The sequence below is a fragment of the Centroberyx gerrardi genome, chromosome 2 (assembly GCF_048128805.1).
Source record: "Centroberyx gerrardi isolate f3 chromosome 2, fCenGer3.hap1.cur.20231027, whole genome shotgun sequence".
Taxonomy (NCBI): Eukaryota; Metazoa; Chordata; class Actinopteri; order Beryciformes; family Berycidae; genus Centroberyx; species Centroberyx gerrardi.
Window position 1 is genome coordinate 23,909,946 of NC_135998.1, and position 25,015 is coordinate 23,934,960.

At 43.1% G+C, this 25,015-nt stretch overlaps 1 protein-coding gene across 3 annotated transcripts in view; it reads left to right on the forward strand.

Annotated features, from left to right (window-relative positions):
- dab2ipb (DAB2 interacting protein b) overlaps nt 1-25,015 on the forward strand; it is a 126,994-nt gene that overhangs the window by 35,086 nt on the left and 66,893 nt on the right. For 2 of the 3 annotated variants that reach the window (XM_078286326.1, XM_078286325.1), the window contains exons 2-3: nt 6,498-6,619; nt 17,834-17,952. In XM_078286326.1, the coding sequence (XP_078142452.1) occupies nt 6,533-6,619; nt 17,834-17,952 (206 nt within the window). In that variant the 5' untranslated portion in view covers nt 6,498-6,532. The remainder of the gene's footprint in view (nt 1-6,497; nt 6,620-17,833; nt 17,953-25,015) is intronic. The other variant, XM_071924030.2, reaches the window with a different exon arrangement.

The following is a 25,015-nucleotide window of genomic DNA, read 5'->3' on the forward strand; positions in this document are numbered from 1 at the left end:
TGTAAAAGAAAATTCACCTTTCATATTTATTGTATCAGCATAGCACTTTCCTATGCAAGTGGTATCCACACACACACACGCACACACATGCACACCAAAAATAAGCCATTATGCAAAGTGTATTGTCAGCACTCCTCTGTTTTCCCCATGTATGATTAACTAGATGCTATCAGTTCTCTAACTGTTTTATCACAGTTTTTGTGACGTACTACCACCTGCCTGCCCGCCACACTGCCTCTTTGTGCACCTCATGCACAGAATATACACAAAGTCACATAGGGACACACTCCTGTGTACACTGCCACTGCAACAATTTAATTGAATAAATAATTCATGCTCCAGTCCTTATCCTGTGTGTTAGACTTTGATACTGAGGATATTGAATACTGCAGTTAATTTTCAGATGTAGGAGAAGCTGTGCACCCTCACCACCCCCCACCCCCTCTCCAGACTTTTTCCAGGCTGGAATGTCCTGGGCTGGTCAGGTATGAGAGGGTGGGGAGGCTCTCTGGCACGGGTCTCTGGATGGAGCACGCCTGTTTCGGAAGTACTGAGGAAACATGCAGTCTGACCCATGCCAATAAAGGTTAATGCTTTAGATAGATAGATAGGTAGATAGATAGATAGATAGATAGATAGATAGATAGACAGACAGTTAGGTAGATAGATAGATAGATAGATAGATAGAAAGCCCAGTCAAAATATGAGAATTCACACATTCCAAATTGACACCTTCACACCTTTCGAAAAGATGATGGTTGGTGGCAGGTTGCCTGCGTTGCCGTGGGAACGGCACTGCAAGAAAATTGTCCTTGGTGCCGGGTCGGAAGGTAGCTGTCACTCGGGGGGCAGGCAGTGACAATAGGAGCTGGCTAAAGACATTTGTTCAGGGATTGTGATGAAGGAAAAGGGAGCGTGGGAGGGGAAATGTGGAGGATAATTGGGCAAAAGGTTTGACATGACATACTAGCTTCCGCAATCGCATACACACACCTAGGCACATTTAGTGAATAGGAACATGTGCAATACACACGTGCTTGCGTGCACCCTCACATCCCCCCCATTCACACAGTCATGATGTCCAATTCTCTACATGCCAGTGACCATTTCAGCAGCAGCTTATCAGTCAGTCATTGGTGGCCAGTGTTTTCATTCCTGTTGTTTGATGTTCACAAAGAGATTCATTCACTCCCAGGCTGCACTGCCCTTATCTCTGTTGGCCAGACCAGGACACACAGATATACACACACACACACACACACGCACATAAGGACACGCATGCACACACACCACACACACACACACAGCCAGGTGACTACCATTTCATTTATGCAGTTTTAGATCCCCCCAGGGCTCCCATTGGCACTTTCTGGGTCCCATTAAGTTACTGTGAGGAGGGCTGGAGGAGGATGGAAGCACGAAGGAGAGATGGCTCTATTTAAGGGGTGGATTGTGAGGAGGAGGAGGATGGGGTGATGGTATAGGCTTTTAGGGAATCTGAAATGGTAGAAGAGGAAGAGGTGAAATGAAGAAGTGAAGATACAGTAGATGACAATCAGAGAGCAGATTTGGTTGAGGAGGAGCGATGGCACAGACTTTAGAAGTCTGTGATGATAACAAAAGAAAAGATTCAGAGATAGAGGGTTGAAGAGAAAATGGATAAGGGCGTACAAGGAGCAGCAGGAGGACTAGGAGGAGAATAAGAAGGGGGTCAGAGGATGATGATGGTGATGATAGGGAGGAGGAGGTAGGGGAATTGGATAAGAAGGAGGAGCAGAAGGAGATAGAGGATGAAGAGGAGGATGCACAGGAAGAGGGGTAGATTGGAGAGGAGGCCAAAGTACCAGATGGTCTGAAGGCCCTCAGACTGGGTGGCTCACAGAAACCTCACCTTTTCAGACAGCAGCTGTTGTCAGTGTGATCCTCTGACTGACCTTACAAGTGGAGCATTGCATGCCAGCTAGTGTTTGCTTCCGCCTCAGCCCAGCCCAAAACCCACAGGTACAGCTGAGACAGACTGTGGGATGGAGGTCAAATTGGAATTGTTTAGAATCCAAGAGGGGATGATGGGTCTGAAAAATGTTCACATACAGGTCAAGAATAGCTTTCTGTTGAATTACTTCAGGCTTCGGTCTTGAATGTGTCTGTTCTGTCTGAGTGTCTGTGTACCGTTTGCTGTGGGTTAGGGGTTAGAATAATAGAGTTGGACACAAGAATAAGCTATAGCAAAGGAAATTTTCCTTGTTTTCCACGTTTGTAGGGATACAGTACGCACAGATGGTGAAAATGTGTGGAAGCATGCAGTGCAATTTTACACATTAATTAGCTCACCACTAAATGACATGAGTGTGTGTGCGTGTGTGTGTGTGTGTGTGTGTGTGTGTGTGTGAGAGCTGTTTTAAAGGCCATCTGTGTACAGGTTGGGAGATCTATCCATTCAGTATAGCAGAATATAGGGATACATCCAGTGAGGTAGAGCACAGACATGATTTCTGACAGGAATTTGCAGTGCTTACTTAATTCAATGTTCATAATTACCTTATCATCCCTCTTTCTTTATGAATGATTTTCAGATTTCAAAGGATTAATACACTTGTAGTCATGGCAGCAGATATTTCAAGGGCAATATAATTATTTGTTAGAGAGAGAGAGAGAGAGAGAGAGAGAGAAAATCATTTAACTTGTTTTCCCTTCAGAGAAACACATATGGAGACACAGACTATGTTTACATATACACAATAATGTATTATGTTCCCTTGCTTTGGTCTCTCACTTTATGAGAATAATTCAATTAAGCCATTTACATACATTGCAGGTGAAGGTCTAACTTTGATGCAATATTGCAAACTATGATAACTGACTGAACAGGTTTTCATGTGCCTGCTCCTTTAAAGACGACAAGCAAAATCAATCATTTCCTACCATAAACCTGAGTCATACTTCTCTTTTTGTATTTCCAGACAGCAGCTTTTTGTATTTCCCTCAGTTCATTGAGTGCTGCCACTCAAGGCTTGACGGCGACTCACCAGCAGTATATCACTAGAAACTAACTGTAATCCAAATCACACTATTAATTATCTGAATATGACCTTAATTGACGTAACATTATTAGATTCAGGTGTTTACATGCCCCATCTCTTAATTGCTTACGCTCATAATCGCATTAAGGTCAAAGTATTGGTGTGCATGTCAATGTTGTTGAAGAGGCCCAGCCAGTTAGTCCAAGTCCAGGAGGGCCAGGTGTTCGCTGTGAATCCCACAATTCTTTGCGTTTATGTAGAGGATGTCCTCCACTTAAAACCAGAATAACAGTCATAAAGAATGGGAGTCAATAAAAAACTGACATCAAAGTATGGAATCTCAACACCTGTGATACTAGTTTACTGAGAAATAGTGAAACTATTTCAATATTCTTCAAGTTATTTCAGTGGCTCTAAAATATCTACAGCCACCTTCACACTTGACTTGCCAACTGCCATCATGGATTCTCACGTTAATATCTCACATCGGATGATCACGGTACTCCCATGAATTTGTATGCATTCCAGCAAGAAATAGTATCACCAGGATGGGCTGGGAACGGTTCTGCCACCCTGCTGGGAAGCCAGGAACTGTGTCAGTAATACATTTGGCATGTCACCATGGCCTCCTGTATCCTAGTTGCTACCACTCTACATCGAGATATCAACCATCTCCTGAGCTCTGTCACCTTCTCATTGTGAGTTATAGTAGTAATATTCACCTTGTCACCACACAGTTCTGGCTGAGGTTAACATAGCTGTCTTCCTCTCTCTCTCCACATGTAGCACCTCTGGACAGCAAAATAACAACAAAGCCTTAACATGTCTCCTTGGCAGTCAGACTGAGCTAGTTTAGACCTAATTCTACTGTATATGTCTGCTTCCACAGAGCAGCGGATCAGCCGCCCAGAAGCTGCAGATGGTTCAGGTCTCATTTATAGAGATCTGATTTTGCTGCAGAAGGTGTCTGTTCCATGTCAGAGCATGTTGTGTTTGTCTGCTGTTTGTTGTCGCGGACTGTGTTTATGTTTGTGTTAGGTTGAGAATTGTGTGGGTTGGGATGCGAGCCAGCGCCCGCCTGCCTGCCACAGCGGGATGTGTGATTTCTCCGTTCCTTCTTCAATTACAGTGTGTACTAATTCAGTCAACAGGCCTGTTAAACAGCAGACAGCTAATTTAGCACAGCTCAGCTTGACAAGCTAATAGACAGGATAGGGCCGACAAACACTACCATCCACCGTGTGTGTGTTTGTTTTCGTGTGTGTATGTGTGTGTGTGTGTTACCGAATTCGAATACCATATTCGGCAGAGCATGAATAATGTGTTTCACACTAACATTTATCCTTCTGAATTGTTTCTATAGTGTTTGGATGTTTTAATAGGATGTCCATAACCATGGAGGAAACAAAAGCCAGTCAAGTTGTTTTCAGTTGAATGATGTCCATGACCATGGAGGAAACATATTCAACTGAAAACAACTTGACTGGCTTTTCTCATTGAGCTCAGAAGAGAAGGGGGCGGGGCTTGTTTGCATCTCTCAGTCTGTCAGTCTGCTGGTGTTGTTACTGTCACACACGGAGCTGCAATAGAACGAGAGAGTTCGTGCGCTTTTTGTTTGCTACGGGAGTAGTCTTAATTGTTTTGAATGTTTATGTTTGTTTATGGCTGTGTTTATAAAAGCCTGTGTTTATGGTTACATAACATCTAGGTTGTTGTTTGTTAAATACAGCTTCAAAAAGCAAATGATCTGTTTTCATACATCATTATTAGTGATGGGACACTGTAAAGCCACAAGTTTAATGGTTTAATATCTCAGCAATAGTAATAGCAATGATTATAAGGAACATAACTAATAATTTTAGGGATTTTAGCATTTCAGTCTGAACAACACGCTCTTCCGATTTATGCCTCACCCACTTCCAGTTTTATCTGAATACAAATTGTAGCATCTGTGCGCCCCCCTAGTACTTATTATAGACAGTAGGTATGCCTGTGTGTGTGTGTGTGTGTGTGTGTGTGTGTGTGTGTGTTGGTTGGGAGGGGTGTCTCTCTCTCTCTCTCTCTCTCTCTCTCTCTCTGTGTGTGTGTGTGTGTGTTGTGTGGTGAGGGAGGATTTGTTTCATAATGCAGTTTCATCCCCATACTCCCACACACACTCTCAACTAATTTCATTAATTTCCAATGTTTTAGCCCATCATAGATCTCTTTTAAATCCTCTAGCATAGCCTCAATGAGGCCATGAACGAAATGCTGAAACCCTGTAATGCAAACCTGTGTTGTACATGGGCTTGTTGATGGTGCTGTGATTTTAAGGGCAGATCTCACCTAGTTAAACACATGTTCTATTATTGGGTGGGACCTGCACTGATGAAAACATGTTGATACTCTTGTGGGAGCCCACTAGAAAAGCATTGATTCAAACACATTGGCTTGACAGCTGCTCAAAAATGTCATATTAGACCGCCATGTAATTAAAGTTGCTATTTATTACAGAGCATAGCCACATAAACAATTTCCATTCAACAATAAGGGTTATTTCAGTTCACCACCTGGCTAACATGGTGATTGTCTTCGCTGTGTACCTGGGAGCTAGCATTCGGTGATGGCTATCTGAAATCTGTAGACCTGCGTGCTTCGCATCACTCACATTCCTCTCGGACGTGTCCAGATCTGCTGCTTGCACACGCACATGCATACTCAGGAGATACTCTCTTTTCAGATCTCTTTCATATAAGATCTGATACTGTGCCGTACTGCATGTTCAGGCACGGACAAAGCATGAGACGGGCACATGGTGGAGGAAAAAAAAGATAACAGATCCAGATAAGTCCAGTAGATTGAGTGAGACAGTGGAAGAATGGAAAACAACAGTCCTTTACTACATGAATTGACGAATTCATTCATGGGGGAGTGGTTGATATTCTCATGTACTCTGGTGTCATATCTTACTGCTATTTCGCTGGTTTAAATCAAATTGAATATAAAGTATAAAAAAGGTGGGGTTTTTTTTAGATGCACCCAATGTATTCTCAAAAAATGTTTGTATGATATCTTACGAAAACGTTATGCATCCTTGATTATCCTATACCTATGCATTGATTCATACTATACCTACACGTAGCCAGCTGCATAACCTATCACTGCACTAAAACAACTTAGGTTAAAGTTAGGCAACTAAAACAACTTAGTTTAAGGTTAGGGTAAGGTTTTGGTTATGATCAAATAAAAACTTTTGTTGAAAATTAAAACTTAAGTCACAGCAGAAAAGTTTGGAATTCAGTTGAAGTGTATGCTGTTTCACTCGATTGTTTGAATGAAATTACAGTGCATTACTTTTTGTAACTGAAACTACAAATTTGATTTGAGAACAGGTTGACATACCTACACCTAGGGTAGGGATAGGAAACTATGAGCCATGGAGGACTGAGAGTGTTTTCACAAATTAAAGACCGGCTTGACGTCTCTCTCTGCTTGCAGAGTCTCCTCCGGAGCGGGCGGGACGCCGACGCAGCATGCCAGGCAGCTCCTCGGACAAGACCACACCCACGATGGAGCCTGCATCCGCCGCTGCCACACCTTTCAGAGTCACCGTGAGTACTGTGAGTGTGTCTGTCTCCGTCTCTCTCTCTGTCCCTGTCTCAGTTCTGTTTGTGTGTGTGTGTGTGTGTGTGTGAGAGAGAGAGAGAGAGAGAGAGAGAGAGAGAAAGAGTCTAAGTAAGTAGTCTGTTAGATGTAGATCAATGCCTACAGCAGGCTGGTCTGGTCTCCAGATGGACCCATGCCAATCTGAAAGTCATTTACTTCAGATGTTGTGTTTGGAACGGGGCCTTTGATGTACAGCGTCTACACGCCACACGTCTACGCTTTCTGGGTTGAAATTCAGCGGACTATTCTCCATTTCCTTTGCACTTCCTGTGTGTTTCTTCATTGCATGTCACACTGCATAATATTCCGGCTCAACTAAGCCGACACACACACACACTCCCACACAAACACCTGTGCAGGCACATGAACACAGACTCGATCACTCAGTCACTTAGTCACTTATGAATACTCTTTCTTTCTCTCTATCTCTCTCTCTCTATCACACACACACACACAGACACACACACGGCAGCCCTCTGTCTATCATCTTGCTCTAATTCCAATCCGATCTGCTTTCTGCCATGTTTTATTCAATAGATATAAACAGCCAATTAATGAAGCGAAAAATTCCGCTGTGAGTCATCAATTTATAGCTAATTAGCAATTAGCAGTGCATATTTCCATCAATAAGTAATGAGTGGGGAGATGACGACCTGGAGGTGAACTGTAAACACTAGCTGTTAGGCTAGCAGGGCCGTGAGCACTCAGGGTTCAGGCTCTCATAAACAATTCTCCAACCTTGTGTAAACTTTCTGCCTTTGTAATGACATAGCAGGTGAGCTAATGGACCTAGTTAAGAGCTAAAAGACTTAATATTCTCTCTGATAACAGTAAATATATACTCATTTCAGCATAAGACTTTCTACTAAAGACATCTGTCCTTTTCTCTCGTGTCCTCTGCTTATCATCCTCCAACAGCCGTCCCCGCCACTCGAAGGATAGTGTACCTCATATTTACACTTCTTATGAACATAATTGCCATGCCTGTAACACTTGGTAAAAAAACAAAAACAAATAAAAACAAATATATTAATGCGAGCAGAGCCCACCGGTGCTGGACCACCTGCGGAGTGAGAATAAAGTGTTTTATGAAAAGAGACAGTTTCAAGCTGCTTTTAGGAGCCACACACATACAGCAGACACAAAAAACTACCGTGCAGCTTGATTAATTGGAGAAGGCTGGACTTTGTGCATATAAACAGAGGATATGGTGCTGCCACACATTATGAAAACTGTGGTTATTTGCTGTGTGTGTGTGTGTGTGTGTGTCTATATGTATACATGTCATGTGTCGGTCTGTCTTCCTTTCTCTCTCCCTGTCTGACTTTCTCTCCCTGTCTGCCTCTCTCCGTCTGTCTGACTGATTTCATGATTTAATGCAAGTAGAAGTTGGAGAGAATGCGAATTGAGTTTGTGAATTATTTTATTTTGACGTGAGCAGACATACATGAGTAGATATATAGATGGACAAGGAAGGAACAGAAGAATAGAGAGCTTGCAGGAGACACTAAAGGTCAGACAGAGAAAAGACTGAATATTGATTAAGTGTCTGTTAAGCAGCTCATCGTACTCTCCAGGGGAGAGAGAGAAGAGGAGGAGGGTAATAAGTCATTGTGTCTCAGTCACATGACCACTTAACTTACTTCTGCGGCCTTATGGCCCAGGACCAAGGACTTCTTGAACAAATATAGCATTCCCAGAGAATATCGACTCCTTCCTGCACTTGCCCTCATACTGCCATCCTCTGGCCTCTGATGGTAGCGCAGCCTACTAACCCCCATACCATCTTTCTCTTCACCACATATTTAGTCAGATGCAAAATGTTTGCACAACCTGGACAAAGAGCTGTGAATGGTTTAAGGTGTTTGAGGACAGGTAAGAAATGTGTATGGACAAGTGTAGAAAGAAAGAAGAAAGAAATGTAGAGATAGGTAGGTAGGTAGATAGATAGATAGATAGATAGATAGATAGATAGATAGATAGATAGATAGATAGATAGATTTTCCTCCATGCCGGCTTTAAGCAATGACAAACCACCTCTCACTTTTTTCCCTCCAGTGGAAAGAGTTCTGGTGACATCTAAAGTATCCCTCCTAGGCCTTGAGCTAAATCTGTCAAAATGTTTTTCTTTCATGTACTTAACAGAGACTAGGTTCCACACACATAAATGAATGCCACACACGCACGCACGCACACACACACACACACACACACACACACACACACACACACACACACACACTCACAATCTCCAACACTTCTCACAAACAGTCATGGAAAAAAATAAAAATCTCTCACCCTCAAAGCTTTACCTTTCACAGTCATTGAAAAAAAAAAAAAACCTAGTAAGATAACATATATAAAATATAGCCACAAGCGGCGATTGTGGGGTCCAAGCACAATTTGATAAGACAGACAGATAGTCAAAAGATTACAGAAGGCACACAAAAACTGACATGTTGTGAAGATCAAACATGCAGTCTAACACCGGCTTTTGTGTTGGCCCGTGATTTCTGTCAAGTTAATCTTTCCATTGCAACCACATTGCTGGAGTTGTTCACAGCCAAACTTTCTATTACTTGTCCTTGATGACTAACGACTTTGGAAAGGACAAGTCTGGATTTGATTCCACAACCTTCCACATGAAAGGCTGATGCTTTACCTACTGAGCCAAACGCCTGTTATAGGTTTCGTGAGGAGAAACTAACTAAAGGGAGAAGTAGCACAGGACTTAGCACATTCCAAAGAATCTAGGAACACAAGAATTTTCAGTCTACAACACACGGTTCAGAAGTTATTGGCCAAAACGTAAAGTTGCTTGTTATAGCGCCACCATCTGGCCAATGTGCATGGGCTGCCTTGCCTGAGTAGTGGTGGGCCATAGGAGCCCACCTGCCAAATATGGCTGCTGTAGGACTAAGAAGAAAGAAAGAAGCAGAATAATTCCAGCAAATACAATAGGGTTCCAGCACTACGTGCTTGGACCCCTAAATATAAAAGTTGTGAGGTGGTAAAGCCTCTTCTTCTGTGCTTGTTTAAACTGCGGACAAACAAACCTTATCTAAGCCTTTGTCACGTCCGTGTCCCATCTATGCACCATGAAGCCTTGCGCTGATTGCACCGGCTGGCTGAATTGATTCTCAATTGTGATTTAGCTTCTTATCCAATCTCTCCCTAACTCAGTTTCTCCCTACCTCATCCTCCACCCTCTTCTCTCAGATGGTAGCAGGGGGTCTAATTGGACAGGTATGTCTGTTGTTTCATCAGGCGGTGCAGGAGGAGGGGGATGGAGAACATCAGTCGATGTAGCAGCAGGGAACACCCTGCTGATTGTCCAGGTACTGATTCTATCAGGCTCCATTAGGCGAGCCTGGAAGCGCCCGGCCCAGGGAATAGAATTACACTGTGATAGGTGCTCTATTCCATGAAAAAAGAAAACTAAAAAAGTACAGCAATGGAATTGAGCCGTCCTGTTAGCGCTGATTTAATGGACTCGGACAGACTGAGAGTACAATCAAGAATGCATGCCTCTTGTGTACTCACACACACAGGCGTGCACAAAGATAAACTCACACACGTGTTTGTACAGTGAGCAGAGTAGCAAGGTAAATATATATACAAACACACAGTCAACACACAAACACACATACAATAACACAGAATCAAATTCCCTTGGGAGCGAGTGCAGTGTGCCAGGACTGGACCATCTCAGAACGAGGGTGAAGCCCAGCCTCTCATCTCCCCAGAGGCTGCGTAGCGGATCATACCATTCCACTCCCTCCCTCCCCCTAATTAGCTGTCAGCCATAGCAATGTGGGCTAATTAAAGAGCTTATTTAAATTCACGTTAACATGTGATGCTGCAGTGGCCCCTGTCAGGCTGCACCAGCTGTAATAGCCTTATCATGCTCCTGTGTGTAACTAGGTGCTTGCAAAAGGAGAGATAAGGGCTTGGCATGGCAGCAAAACCAAGAATATGTATCACGGCTCATGTTACGCTGAAGCACCAATCACAGCATTGTGATGCTGCAAATCCATTATGGGGGAGTCTGGACATTATTTATGTCCTGTATTGAATATCATGCATGTAGACCGCGTCCTGGGATTTATAGTTATTGTTCAACCAAGCCTTCTGGGAAATTGTGAGTTTAAATTTAACCCTTTTTTAAATTGCCTTCCGAGTCAATTTACGCATAACTTTATTCCACAAATGTATTTTATCACAGTGAGATGATGCATGGCAGCATTTCATTAGGTGTCGATTTTCATTGTATATTGGAGCTGCTTTAAGAGTTGATCACAAACAGCAAGACGTGCCGAGGAGGGGTCGGGGGTTATGATAGGAAAGTACAACAGCGTGTTTAAGTTGTCAGGAAATGTCAGCCATCGCTCCCTTGATATGCAGTGAGAAGCGAGGGGTCACAGAGACGCAAGATACAACAACTGGATCTGATCTGAATACAAACCAGCACACACATCAATTATGGACCACTAGGAGCCATGGGAGGGACAAGCTTCATATTCACTGCGTTCAACCATCTCTCTCTCTCTCTCTCTCTCTCTCTCTCTCTGTCTCTCTCTCTCTCTCTCTCTCTCTCTCTCTCTCTCTCCTCTGTTCTATTTGCTTTATTGGCATGACTGTTCAAAGCAAAGATAACAATATTGCCAAAGCTTCAATTACACCCTGTAATTGATAAAACAAAAACTGTATGTGTGTGTGTGTGTGTGTGTGTGTGTGTGTGTGTGCCCAGAACCTCCACTGAAGAGTGGGTATCAATATGTAAATTGTATGTAACCAGTGGTTGTGTATGTAGATAATTACAATCTAAATTATGATAATATAACATAATTTCTGAGAGGTTAAAGAAAAATAATACAGCAAGTAAACAGTTAAATGACTCAGAATGCCGTCACTCAGTATCCCCTCTCTTTCTGTGGCAGTCTGAGATATATTTGGCTGCGAGAGCGGCTGTTTCTCCTTCACCCATGAACATTTTGAATTTTCCTCATCATTAAGGTGAAGGAATTCTGGCATTATATTCACAATTTTGGCACGGAAAGACTCTTAATGAGGAGTATTTTTCACATTTGAGGAGGAAGTGTATCCGTCTCAACCTCCCTTGACAGACGTGCGTGTTCCTCTATGGGCAGCCATGATTTTTTTATATCTTTCTTTTTCTATAGCCAGGTGGTCACTGAGCCTGTACTTGGTGAGGATTGGTCTCTGCTTAACATCTCTGATGGAGAGGAGATGGTCAGCCAATTTATATTCTCTATTTTGGGACCAGATTACAAGTCTGCTTTGAGTTTTTGTCTCTTCAAGCCAATGGTTAAAACTTTTCTTGTTTCATGATTTGGTTTATCACAGCAGTGTTTTATTTGGATAAAGCATTGTTGGTGTGAGTTTGGTTGGTAAACCTACACACCAACTGACTGACGTGACTCTTTTCCAAGTTCAGCTCTTGGGTCAGCAGTGATTTGTATTGGAGTCTTCGGGGCTTTGGTTCAGATTCATCCACAACTTGGATGCTCTCTTTTTAATTACCAGGTTTAAAGGGAACCTGCCAAGTTCTGCTCTACAGTATTATTTGGTGTTTTTCTTTGCACTTGTAAGATATTTCTGCAGAACTCTGTGTGCAGGGTCTCAACTGAGTTCTTGTCCAATAGATGGTGGTCAAGGTTGGGTAGAGAGCCCCAAACTTCACTCCCATACAAAGCAATAGGTTGCATTAACACTCAAATATTTTTTTACCAAATCCTTACAGGGATGTCTACATTTAAAAGCTTCTTTCTGACAACATGTATAGCCTTCCTAGCCTTCTCTTTTAAACTCCTTCCAGCCTCATTGAAGTTTCCTGATGTAGATATTATCAGGCCTAAATATGTATGTTTTCAGGCTCAATAGGGGTGTTCAATTTAAAAGTCTATTCTTTCTGTTGTGATCTGGATTTTTTTTTTTAAAGATCATGATATTTGTTTTTTGCATGTTTATTATCAATGTCCAGTTTTTACAATATTCCTCTAATATATTGAGATTATGCTGAGGACCTTCCTTGGTTGTTGAGAGGATGACCAGATCATCAGCATACAGTAAACATTTAACCTCAGTGTCTTAACAGTGTAAAACCAGGGAGCTGTTGACCGGTCCAACTCTTCTGCTGGACCATTTATATAGATGTTGAATAAGGTTGGACTTAATTTGCAGCCTTGTGAATATATGGTCTGTGATGCAGTGGTTAGGTAGAAATCCAATTTGGCATTTATTAATATAATTAGATTCTTTGAGGAGTCTTTGTTTAGTGTTTAGGATGCAACAAAATACTTTCCCCAAGTTGCTGTTAATACAAATTCCGCTATAATTATTTGGGTCATCTCAGTCGCCATTTTTGTGGATTTTGTGGATTTTGTGGATTTCAGAATTGCTTCACTAAGTTCAGGTGTGCTATTTTTTTTACATTTAATTTCTGATGTTATCAGGGCCACAAGCTTTGTTTGGTTTCAGGGATTGACGTTTCTCAGCCAATTCATTGTTACTAACCTGATGGGTTTTGGTTGTTTTTGATGACTGATTCAAGGATTTGTTTTGCATATCCTTTTGGCATTGATTAAGGTAATTGCTCTGAATATTTGTGTAAAGTTTCATGAAATGGTCCCAACAAATCTCCATTTTGTACTGCTGGTGCTTGTGGTTTTGCAGCACTGAACTTCCACAAGTCCCAGAACTGCCTCTCATCCACAGCTCCTTCAGTATCACCAAGCTTCTCATACTTTTCTTTTGTCTTATGGTGCGTTTGTATTGTTTTAGGAGTTGAAGATACTTGGAGCGTATTTCAATGTTATTCTGTTCTCTCTGTTTCAGATTTGAAAGCTTTCACAATTTTTTCCTGATATTTCTACACTTAGTATCAAACCATTCTTCTGACCTACTTTGTTTCTTAAGCTTAGCACCATGTCTCTTTTTTGGTTAAATTAGCAATGGATGCTGCCCTTTAGAAAAGAGAGGTGATATCACTGAGCACTGCTGTGTAGGTTGAGTTCTGGAAGGTGTTAATTAGACTCATTTTTTCATTTCAGTTGAGTGCTTCATGAAAGTCTTCAACAGTGTTTTTGAGCTCATTTGGGCCATCTCTCTCTCTCTTTCTCTCTCCCTCTCTCTCGCTCTAGCTCTCTCTCTCTCTCTCTCAACCCCCTCTTGTTTCTTGCTCCAGCTCCCTCTCCTACTTCCAGTAGAGCCGTATCTCTAAACTGTTCCCTTGTTCTCTAATGCCGTGTCCCCCCCCACCCCCCCCCACCCCCCGATCTACCAGCGACCTTCTCACTCATTTGTTGTACTTTTCTTCTCACTTTTCCACTCATTCTGTTTCATTCTATTGCTTTTTCTATCAATTCATGCTCTGCCACCTCCACATTGTACTCCACTTTTTCCATTTATCCCGCTTCTTTAGCTCATTCCTCTCTGGCAGGCTCACTGTCATTTTCTCAATTTTCTGACTGGTCTCACCTCTATTTCTGTCCTCTCTCTCTCTCTCTCTCTCTCTCTCTCTCTCTCTCTCTCTCTCTCCCTCTCTGTCTCTGTATCCCTCTTTCCCTCTGACCTCCCATCTTTCTCTCTCTCCCTGCATCTCTCTCTTCCTCTTTGCTCTCTCACCCATTCCCCATATGCTGGAGGTGAAATAAATGCTCGCCCTTTGCAGTGTTCTCTGCTTTGCTTCCCATGGGGTTGAATCTGGTGTTAATATAGGCACCAGTCATTCTTACTGACTGAGATTTTCAGTGGCGGAATTGGCTGCTCACGTCTTCTGATCTTTACCCTCTGCAATCGTCTTCCAGTAGCTTTAACTGGCAGAATTACAAAGCACTTGAAATCATTTTACACTGCTTGTCCGTATGAGCTGGAGAGAGTGAAAGTTAGAACAAAGACAGCGAGAGAGCGAGGAATACAACATAATGAGGAGGAACAGTAAAGGTATAGGTTCATGTGGGTCCAAGGCATAACAAATCCAAGCCAAATTTATTTCCACATGCTTCTCTCTCTCACTCTCCCTCTCTCTGCCTCTCCTTCTGTTTCTCTCTCTGTTCGCCAGTGTGGGGTCCATCCATCAGGGGAACGAGAGGAGTAAAAACAGAGCAAGCAGCCACTAATCATCCCAGCTTGCCTACAGGGACAGGGTTCTATTCTCTGACTTGTTTCTCTGGATGGGAGAAAGAGAAGCATTTTAATTTGTTAGCCATGCATGCCAACAGCAGCAGGCGCCACACTCTCTGAGGGCTAAAGAGGGACGAGGCATGGAATTACTGTGAATTTGGAGGGGATTGCGGATGAGGATAGAAAGAAGTGAGGAGAGGTGTGTGTGTTTGTGCGTACATGTCACGTGTGTGTTTTGTATTTTCTGCAGCCACGCAAACTTTCTCAGGATTCTCAGGAGACTGGATCAAAAACTCCTGCCTCTCCTTTCCTTCCTTCCCTTCCTCCTTCTTTCTGCCTCCTGTTGGTTATAGCCTGCATGTCGAGCTGTTGAAAGAGCCGATTTGACGGTGCTGCTAAATAAAGACAGATGCCTTGTTACAGTGGAAGGCAGTAATATAAAAAGTGCACAGAGGCTGACTCATATTTTTCAGTGTTTAGAATGGCACCCGGGCTAATCCGACCACATGCCCACACACACACGCACACGCGCGCACACACACACACACACACACACACACTCTGACACACATACACAGTGAAGGATGCATGCTAGCTGGTGCTGCTTGTCATATTTATACAAGCTAATCCTTAAGAGAGTGAGTCATAGTTTGCTTCAGAAAGTGGCCCTGTCTAGACCTCCATACCATCAGTATTTTTTATTTTTATTTTTTTTTACCAGGCACATCACTTGAGAACAAATTCTTATTAGTTCTGTCCATTTAGCTAATAGCCCCTGAGCAGGCTTAAGTAAACTTTTTCCTACCCACTTATCTGTGGGACTGTATGGTATTCTACGTCAGATTCAGCTCAACTGAGACAGAACTTAGCCATGAAGTCCAGTCACTTTGCAGTGTGCACACTATAGCCATTGCTTACAGGATATTGGTAATCAACAAGGAGCATCATAACTAGGTAATTAAAGTACAAAGAACAAAGAATCCCATTATATACTGTAACATTTCCTCCATGTGGCGATACAAAACCACATACCCTTTTCTGAAACTGACTCACTGAATGCTCTGTATGTTTCAGAGATCCCTGAAGACGAGAATATTAAAAGGATGTACAGTAGGTAGATGAACACAAAAAAGCGAGAAAGTCACATGTGAAAACCAACACGTGAATTCAGAGCACATGTGCTTTTCGGACACATGTTGGTGGAGATATGATATCAGTTCAAAAAAGTTTTCTTATGTGAACTTTTTTTTTTTCAAGTTGTATTCGGTCATCACATGACAGTTTTTACTTTAGATGTGAACATTTCAATTCATAGGTGAAGTGTTTTTTCCACATTTCCACATTTTTTTTCACTTCATTTCATATGTAAAGACATAATTCACAGGTGAAAATGTCATTTTCACATGGGAAATGGGAAAATCCTCATGTTCACATATGAAAACCAACATGTGTCCAAAAAGCACATGTGCTTTGAAGTCACATGTGGGTTTTCACACTAACTTTTTTTGTAAGGGATGAATTCTAGTTTCCACCATTTCCAAGGTGACATGATGCCATAAATAATGTATGTATTTTATGTATCTAGTATTTTCCCAAGGCCATCAAAAAGCTACAATACCAGTACATCCATCAGCATATTTTTTTGGTCATGTAAGCACACGCACTAACGAAACTTTGAGACAGGCGTGTGCATCATCCTCAAGCGCTCTTCCAGTAACTTCCTATGATTGGCTGCGTGTAAACTGACTGACAGGGGTAAGTCTTTGTTCCCCGTCCAGAGTGCTGCATGATGACAGGTGTTGTTCATCAGGATGCTGTGGCTCCTCTGTGATCAGCTGGCAGGCAGTCTGGAAGTCACTCTCTAATTACCCCTCGTCTTTTGTTGCCCCTGGCGACCCATTCACACAGCAGGTGGTAATTATACAGGTGTGTTAATGGACTGCCCGGGAAAGAGGGAGGTCTGTATGTGGTCTGCTGTCTGTCACCGTCTTGTCAGAGGTGTGTGTGTGTGTGTGTGTGTGTGTGTGTGCGTGTGTGTGTGTGTGTGTGTGGCCTCGATGGTACATGGTTGAGAACCGTTGCCCTACAGTACCTTCTCCTATGTACAGGCTCACTTGTTAAGTTCTGTCTTTCCTCAGGTTCTATATCTGCTCTCTTGTCTCTCTCTCTCCACCATTCTTCTTCTTCTTCTTCTTCTTCTTCTTCTTCTTCTTCTTCTTCTTGTCCCTTTATGTCCCTGCTGTGAAACAGGGGAAAAAAAGAAGCTTTTTGTCCTCTAAAAACTTGCTCTATCTTTATCCTGCAATTCCTGTGCCACATCTCCTCTCTTGTTCATCTTCTCTCACTCTTAAAGCCAGCCAACAGTTGCTATGGAAACGGCGAGGTGCTTGGGGGAGTGTGATTGCAGATGTAGAAGAAGTAAACACACACAGACTCAGACAAAGAGAAGAATGAGAAAACTAATAAAAGGGAATAGCAGTGGAATGAGTGCATGAAGAATATGATTACAAAACTTATACAATGCTCCTACCTCATAAGTTTTGTTACTTGAGCAGCATTGTCTCAAACACCGGTGGCAAGAGAGCTATGGGAAATGATCTCCCTTTGTGCCATAAATTTTACTCGCTAACTTTTTGCTCTTTGAGAGAATCTTCTTTTTTCAAACCTCTAGCAGCAAATGTGTTTGATGTTGCTAGTAGTTTTGTCTGTTTGTATTGAGGGAACACAATGTGTTTGACCTTGTCCTGACCTTCCAGACCTTGAACATCGCTCTCATTGTGATATGACAGTCTGTACTCACTCATTACCCTTTTCATTCGCTATCTCTAAATTTAGGATGTGGAGGGTAAATGTGTTGATATGTACTGTACTGCAGCCGAATTGAGCTTAATCCCAGAGAGTTCCCTTATAAACTACTGTTGACTATGTACCACTGACTCTCTCTCTCTCTCTCTCTCTCTCTCTCTCTGTCTCTCTCTCTCTCTCTCTCTCTCTCTCTGTCTCTCTCTCTCTCTCCCTCTCAGGGCTTTCTAAGTCGAAGGTTGAAGGGCTCGATAAAGCGGACCAAGAGTCAACCCAAACTTGACCGCAATTCCAGCTTCAGACACATCCTTCCTGGCTTCAGGAGTGTCGACAATGACAGGTAGGTGCTTGTGTGTGTGTGTGTGTGTGTGTGTGTGTGTATGTTGCCGTGTGTGGGTGTGTTTGGATTTGTCCATATGTCTGTTCTGTTTGGATGCATCTCTCTGACTGATGGCTGGTTATTGAGGTCAGTGTTGACATGCTTGTGTTGTCGTTGTGTTGTGAAAACCAGTGAATCCTCACTCTCCAATCTGTCACGTCTAATCTCTCTCTCTCTCTCTCTCTCTCTCTCTCTCTCTCTCTCTCTCTCTCTCTCTTCACATGATGGATCTGCTCTCCCCACCTTGTGTCATGGCATTGTCTGCTTTTAGCGGAGTTGTATTACTTAAATGAGGGCTGTGCATCCTTGCGTGTGTTTGTGTTCATATTGTAGAAATGTGATTTATGTGTAACTGTCAGACATTTACTGACACACACAGGTTCCACTTTGCTTTGTCTCACCATGCTGCCACACACTCAAGATTTCTATCAATCCCTGCCATCTTTGGTCTCAGAATCTGATCCATACAGATCTGTGTGGAGTCTTCTCCCTCCAGCGCTATCCATGTGATGCTGCCTTGCCCCAGGCATGATAGTGCAATTGTGATAATTGCCAGTTTTTAATAAGTTCCCATAATTTTCTCAAGAGGTTAGCCGCTTAGCAAACATTTGCACTTGCCTAACGATGTCAATTAGAATTCCAGACCATGCTAAGTTGGCTTGTAATTGCATCGCCTGCTCACTCGCAATTTCTGATTGTCAATCTTTCCCCGTATCCTCCAGCAACAGCTATCGAGCCTGGCACGTTTAGCCTATCTTCGCTGCGTTTGGAAATAAGCCAAGGTGTCCATCTGTGGGGTTTAATTAATGGAGGTACTGCGTTTGAGGAGATGTTCCATGGCTTTGGTTCAGAACTTGGAGCCGAGTTCCTGCCTCTCTCCATACTTTTAATGAGGCATTAACATCACTGTCAAACTATCACAAGGGAACACCACCGATTGTTCAGGGTGGAACACGGTGAACTGTTCCTCTGGCATCGTCGGACAAAATGAGCTCATGCTTCCTCACCCTTTTTTTGTCCCACTGTCTTTCCTCATTCCCTCTCGTGCTACTACCCACTTTATCTGCAGCGTCTATCTTTCCAGCCCCCCCCCGTTTTGTCAATTTCAAACTCATCCCCCTCCCATTTCATCCTCGCCACCCGCTCCTTTTCTCTCTATTCTCAAACAGTAGTAAGGTTACCAAACTTATCAGCATTTATGTGTTTCCCTCTGATAAAGCGCTCAGTGAAGAAGGCAAATATCGGACGGGAAATTGGAATGTCCAGGAGGTGTCTTATCTCGCAGGGTATAACACAGAAACGCATACACACACACACACACACACACACACACACACACACGTGCGCTCTACTATTTCCATCCCTAGCCCATATAAATATCCAAAAGAGTGATACCACCAGAATGGCATTTCTCTCTTCTTCTACTGTCTGGGGATGTGAGAAGACACTTTGATACATTCCCTCTCCCTGGTACAGTTTGTGCCATTAGCAAGATCCATGTGTGTGTGTGTGTGTGTGTGTGTGTGTGTGTGAAAGAGAGTGAGAGAGTGAGAGCGAGAGAAAGAGAGGGAGAATGAGAAAGTAATGTGCTGTGAGAGGAGTCGGTGACACTCCCTGTCAGCCGGGGAGCAGCCTCCCCACAGGGCAGAAAACACTGGAGAAGAAGACAGGCTTGGGAACTGGCAGAGGAGGAGAGAGAGATGATGAGACGGGAGGAGAGATGGAGGGAGGGAGGGAGGGAGGGAGATGTGGAATCCTGTGCTCTGAAAAGTCCCTGGCGTGCAGATGCGCAGCCTTGAACATGAGAGATGCAGTACATGCCTATATTCATCCAGGGAGTATGCAGAATTCATTGTATTGCACATACACACAAACATTCACTCTATAGCCCTAACTTGTTATGTATATATACGTACATTCACAGTTTCTATACTACTTACTACACAGTAAACACACACACACACACACACACACACACATTCCCAGTCTGTGCCACTAGCTGTGATGACAGTGTTAGGCCCCTTCTCAGGAGAACGACCTGTAGATGAGGAGCAGCTGGACCTCTGAGATGAAATATTCATCTTTGCTAATCAGAGGCTGGACACACTGAACGCTCCCATAGACAGCAGAGCAGGCACACAGCAACATGTGACACACACACACACACAAACAAATTATTTGAATGTTTCTGCGTAAATGTAATTTATATTATACATGAAGTTGTACAGCAAATTGTATACATACAGTATATTATTTATTATTACTTAACTCCGCATACTACTGTGATACTGATGCTGAAACTCACCCCACAGTGAATCCTCTGGGCATGGAAGTTGAATACTCAGCAACCCAGTACACAGCTAAATACACTACAGCACTCACACACACGCGCACACACACACACACACACAACCTCACACATGCACATTCATACAGTATATAGATAAGGCACACATCCATTTTGTACATGTAAAAAACAAACAATAACACAAAATACACACCCATGTTATTGAATGCTATTGAATACAGAAGTGTTTTTCTTAGCTTTATTTTTGTCACATTTATACAAAACCTCATCTCTCTGAGCTCACTCCAAGGCGCTAGGCACCACTGCTGTATACACACACACACACACAGACACATAATCCTAGCCTGGTTCCAGACTCCTGAATCACGTCCCGCCCACTCTCCAGATTTTGTTGAGCGATTCAGAGAGTCTTGCTCTCGTCTAGCTTGCTGTAGCTTGGAGAAACAATCAGCGCCTTTGTGGGCGGGACTAAAGTTTGAACCGTTTGTGCACTGGTTTTTTGTTGGCGTTTCTGCAGAATAATATTTGTTGAAGTCTCCCTCTTAACCAACATATTTTCTTTGCAAAGACGAAATGGCCATTCAGTCTGAATACCAGGCCAACATAATCCCACTTCCATTGACGCTGCTGAAAACACTGATGACAGCACTACAAGGTAGACGTCTGTATGTGTTTTCTACTCCAGTTGATCACACAGATTAATTGATAGCATACTGTAGTTTGTGTAGTGTAGGATACACTGTGGACTTTGTGAATTCTGTCACTGTGAATATCAATGTTTTATTCACTAGCAGTAAGCAGCTGTAGCACACTGTCACCACTGCACAGGAACCGATTAGTGTGTGTGTGTGTGTGTGTGTGTGTGCGTGTGTGTGTGTGTATGTGTGTGTGCATGAATGTGTTTGTGTGTGTTGTGTGCGCGTGGGGGGAGTCACTAATGGACCTTCACTGACAAAAGGAAGCTGAGGTCAATTCTCACACTCCATAGGCTTTCTATAAACAGCTGTGTCTAATGGTTCCCAGAATGCGGACTGCAATATAGATCTGCATGGAGAACATGAGTCTCACACTGTGCTTGCCACATTAGCAGCACTCATTAGATTCAATCTGCTGCATTAAATGTATGTAAGCACTTGGAAACTGATCTTAATTATTATCCAGTGCTATGTTATTTTCAGTCATGTCCCCCTCTCTCGCTCTTTCTCTTCTCTCTCCCCACCTTCTCCCTTCTCTCTTTGCTGCTTTCCTCTCCGTTGCATCATGCCAGATGTCGCTGGCTATTGTAATGCAGGGCCATCTCTGCACGGTCTTTGTCTCATTAAGCACACAAGCAAAAATGCTTCAGTTGAGCTAAGTGTGTGTGTGTGTGTGTGTGAAGACAGAGAGACAAAGGTTGATGTGAGGGTATAGTACCATAGACAGCCATGGCGATGATGTCAAAAAATGATTCGGGTATTAACTGATGCAGTGGAGGGAAGAGACACTAGGGGAAACGTACATGTACAAGTGTATATTTGTGTGTGTGTGTGTGTGTGTGTAATGGATCATGACTGATGTTGACGGTGCAGTGCTCCTTCTGGGCTCACACTGTGCTGCCGCACCAACAAAGTATCGCCCTCCGTTTTATACACACACAGGCGCGCGTGTGTGCACGCACACAAAAACACCCACGTTTTACCTGGTGTCTCTTTCCTCTACAGCTTCACTCAATACCCAAATCATTTTGACATTATGGCTGTCTACAGTGCCTCCCTCTCCATCTATCCAGCCCCTTTCTCTGTAATGTGAATATTTGTCTGTATGGATGCAGTGAAAATTGCAGTGGTCCAATGTGATTGGATTTAACCTGACTGATTGTGTGATTACATGTCTGCGTGTGTATATGTGTGTGTGTGCTTTGCAGTACCTATTCTAGCAGTAGCTTACTTGCTGTGTGGGAAGCATCCCTCTGTTAGGATGGACTGAAGTTTGTGTTTGTCTCTGTGTGTGTGTGTTTGTGTGTCTGTGTGTGTGTGTGTGTGTGTGTTTGAGTGAGTGCAGTTTTCAGCACTGTGTGCACTAATGACTCATGCCTTTTTATGGAAAGATTGCTCCTGTATCACAGCAGTAAAGCTTTTTTCTGCCGTCACTCAGAGACTTAAGCTCTGAATCACAGCAGATGGATAAAATGGCCGATGCGATTTATTACTTCCTTATTTCCCTCCCAGTTCCTCTCCCCAGTTGCAGTCTTCTCAGTCAGACAGTCTGCTCAGCGCATTTGCTTTGTGTGTTTTGCTTTGTGTAGCATGTTAAATGTGAAGCAATGCTCTCAGCGTGTTGCGAAAAGCGTTCCCAACTGACTCAGAAAGGCTGCCTGTAACAGGAGTCTTGAGCCCTCAGTGCAAACCCTCCATTACCCCCACATAAAGCAATACTAATGACCACCATGGTAATTGTTGCAGGTGGGGGTACTCAAGTGTGTGTGTGTGTGTGTGTGTGTGTGAGAGAGAGAGAGAGAGAGAGAGAGAGAGAGAGAGAGAGAGGCATGCATACTGAGAGAGAGACATTCATCCATAAATCCAATAAAGTGATGACATTTAGAGTTATTAAATTCAGTAAACATTCCCCAGGTGGTCTGACTGTAATATCCCCCCCCCCCCCATCTCCCTCTACATCTCACTTGCTCACATACTGACTCACTGATTCACTTTCTTTCTCTTCCAACCCCCAACCTCCATCAAACCTCCCTATTCTATGCCCCTGCCTCTTTTCTCCTATTCTTGCTCTTTTATCTATTTCATTTGTCTCTCTCGTCCATCTGTGTTTTTTTCTCTCATTAGTCCTTCCAGTTGCAGTCCTTTCTATACCTTCTATCCCTTCTACCCATCTCTGTCTTCGCCCCTCCCTCCCTTTCACTCCTCTGTCCTCCCTGCTTCTTCTCTCTTAGTAATAGTTATGTGTCATTAGTGTTGTTTGGAGATGGAGTTCTCTGCTAGATTAAACCCAATCCACTGCTCACTGTTCTCTCCTCTCCCTGCCTTCTCTACATCATTTCATGCCGCTGCACCAACGTTCTCCTCTTCCTCGCCCCTCCTCTTGTTCCCTTCTTCACATTTGTCATCATTTGCTTATACTTCTTTTCTCGTTTTCCTCTTCTTTCCCCTTCCTCCTGTCTTTTAATTCTCCTTCTGTCCAGTCGTTCCACCAGTACTCCTCCCCCTGATGCTGAATGGCCGGGAGAGTGAGGGATCAAAGGAGAGTCACCATGAGCCTACACCATCACATGCTTATTGATCACATGTACACACACACTTACTCCCCCACCCACCACCCACCCACACACACACACACACTCATGTGCACAAAGATACAATCGCTCTTTCTCTCTGACTCATTTGTCAGCGAGGGAACTGATGAATGGATTATTGATCCATTCAGCCGTTGCCTCCTTCTTTTTTTCATCCATTGACGACATGGTCTCCTCATGCGTTCATGCATTGTTTCATTGTTTGTCCATGATGATTAACGGCACACTATATGCACACACATGGTCAGGATATGGAGCTGGACACTATCCAAACAGATAATGTTTAATGACTTAGCAATGACAACAATCAAAGACCCAGTTACAAATCTGTTGCCATTCTGAAGAAAAACAACAGCAGTGTTTTCATCATGCTCATTGCGACAATATAATTAGGTAGAGGAAGAGTGTGTCTCTCTCAACCAAGAAAAAGGCCAGGATCTCTCTTCTTCTCTCCGTTGCATCTCTCCTCTCTCGCCATCTCATGTATAATGCATCAGCATGATTTGGTGTAGATGAAACAGAGTTCTCAGTGTACTAATGGGTTGCACAGAGCGGGCTGCACCTACCACTGTGCTTTGTTAAGCTGTCTCCCATACGGATAAGATGGCTTCACTGCTCAATAACATCTTCAAACTTCATGCCTCTAATTTGTTTGTGATTATCAGGCTTCCCAGTAATATCTCTCCTATTCGAGATTATAATGAGGAATTTATTAATTCAAGAGTTGTGTGATGGGGTTGTTAAGGTGCTTAAGCAGAGGTAGCTGTTGTTATTAAAAGGTTGATTTGTCCTGCTCTCATGGATAGAGTGCTCTTCATTTACTTCAAGGACAGAGATTTCTTCTGGTTATTCAGTTTTGAAGTCCCGGCACACAAGTGTGTGTGCAAGCAAGTGTGTGTGCCTGCGTGTGCCTGTGCATGCACAAAAGTGTGAGTGTATGGGTTTTTGTATGCTAATGTGTCCCGCCAGAGTGTAGAGAGTGAACGGAATGATTTTTGCAAACTGCTATCCAAGGTAAGAGGCTCTGGTACAGAGAGGCCCTAACTAAACCATCAGGGACAAACTCATTCTCCTGTAGGAGCTGTTTTGGTGCATTAGCAGTGGGCATTACTGTTATTTCATGGTCACTGCTTGTCTTGGTAGTTCAGCCCCACTCATAGAGCAGCAAAAAGCATCAGCACTAACCTGGAGAAAGGTTAGCACTTGCCAGGGAGACATTTTTATGAGTGTGTTTCCAAGTGTCAAAAAATGTTCACTGCTACAGTGGATTGAGCCTTTGTTGTTAATTGTAAATAGCTCTAAAATACCTTTCTTCAGAATTTAAATACAGAAAAACCTTTGGCATGAGGGGTTTGTCATGTCCAACCAATTACAGAAATAACTGAGTGTAACTGTGGTGTAGCTGGAGTTTCTATTTGGTCATTTTAATT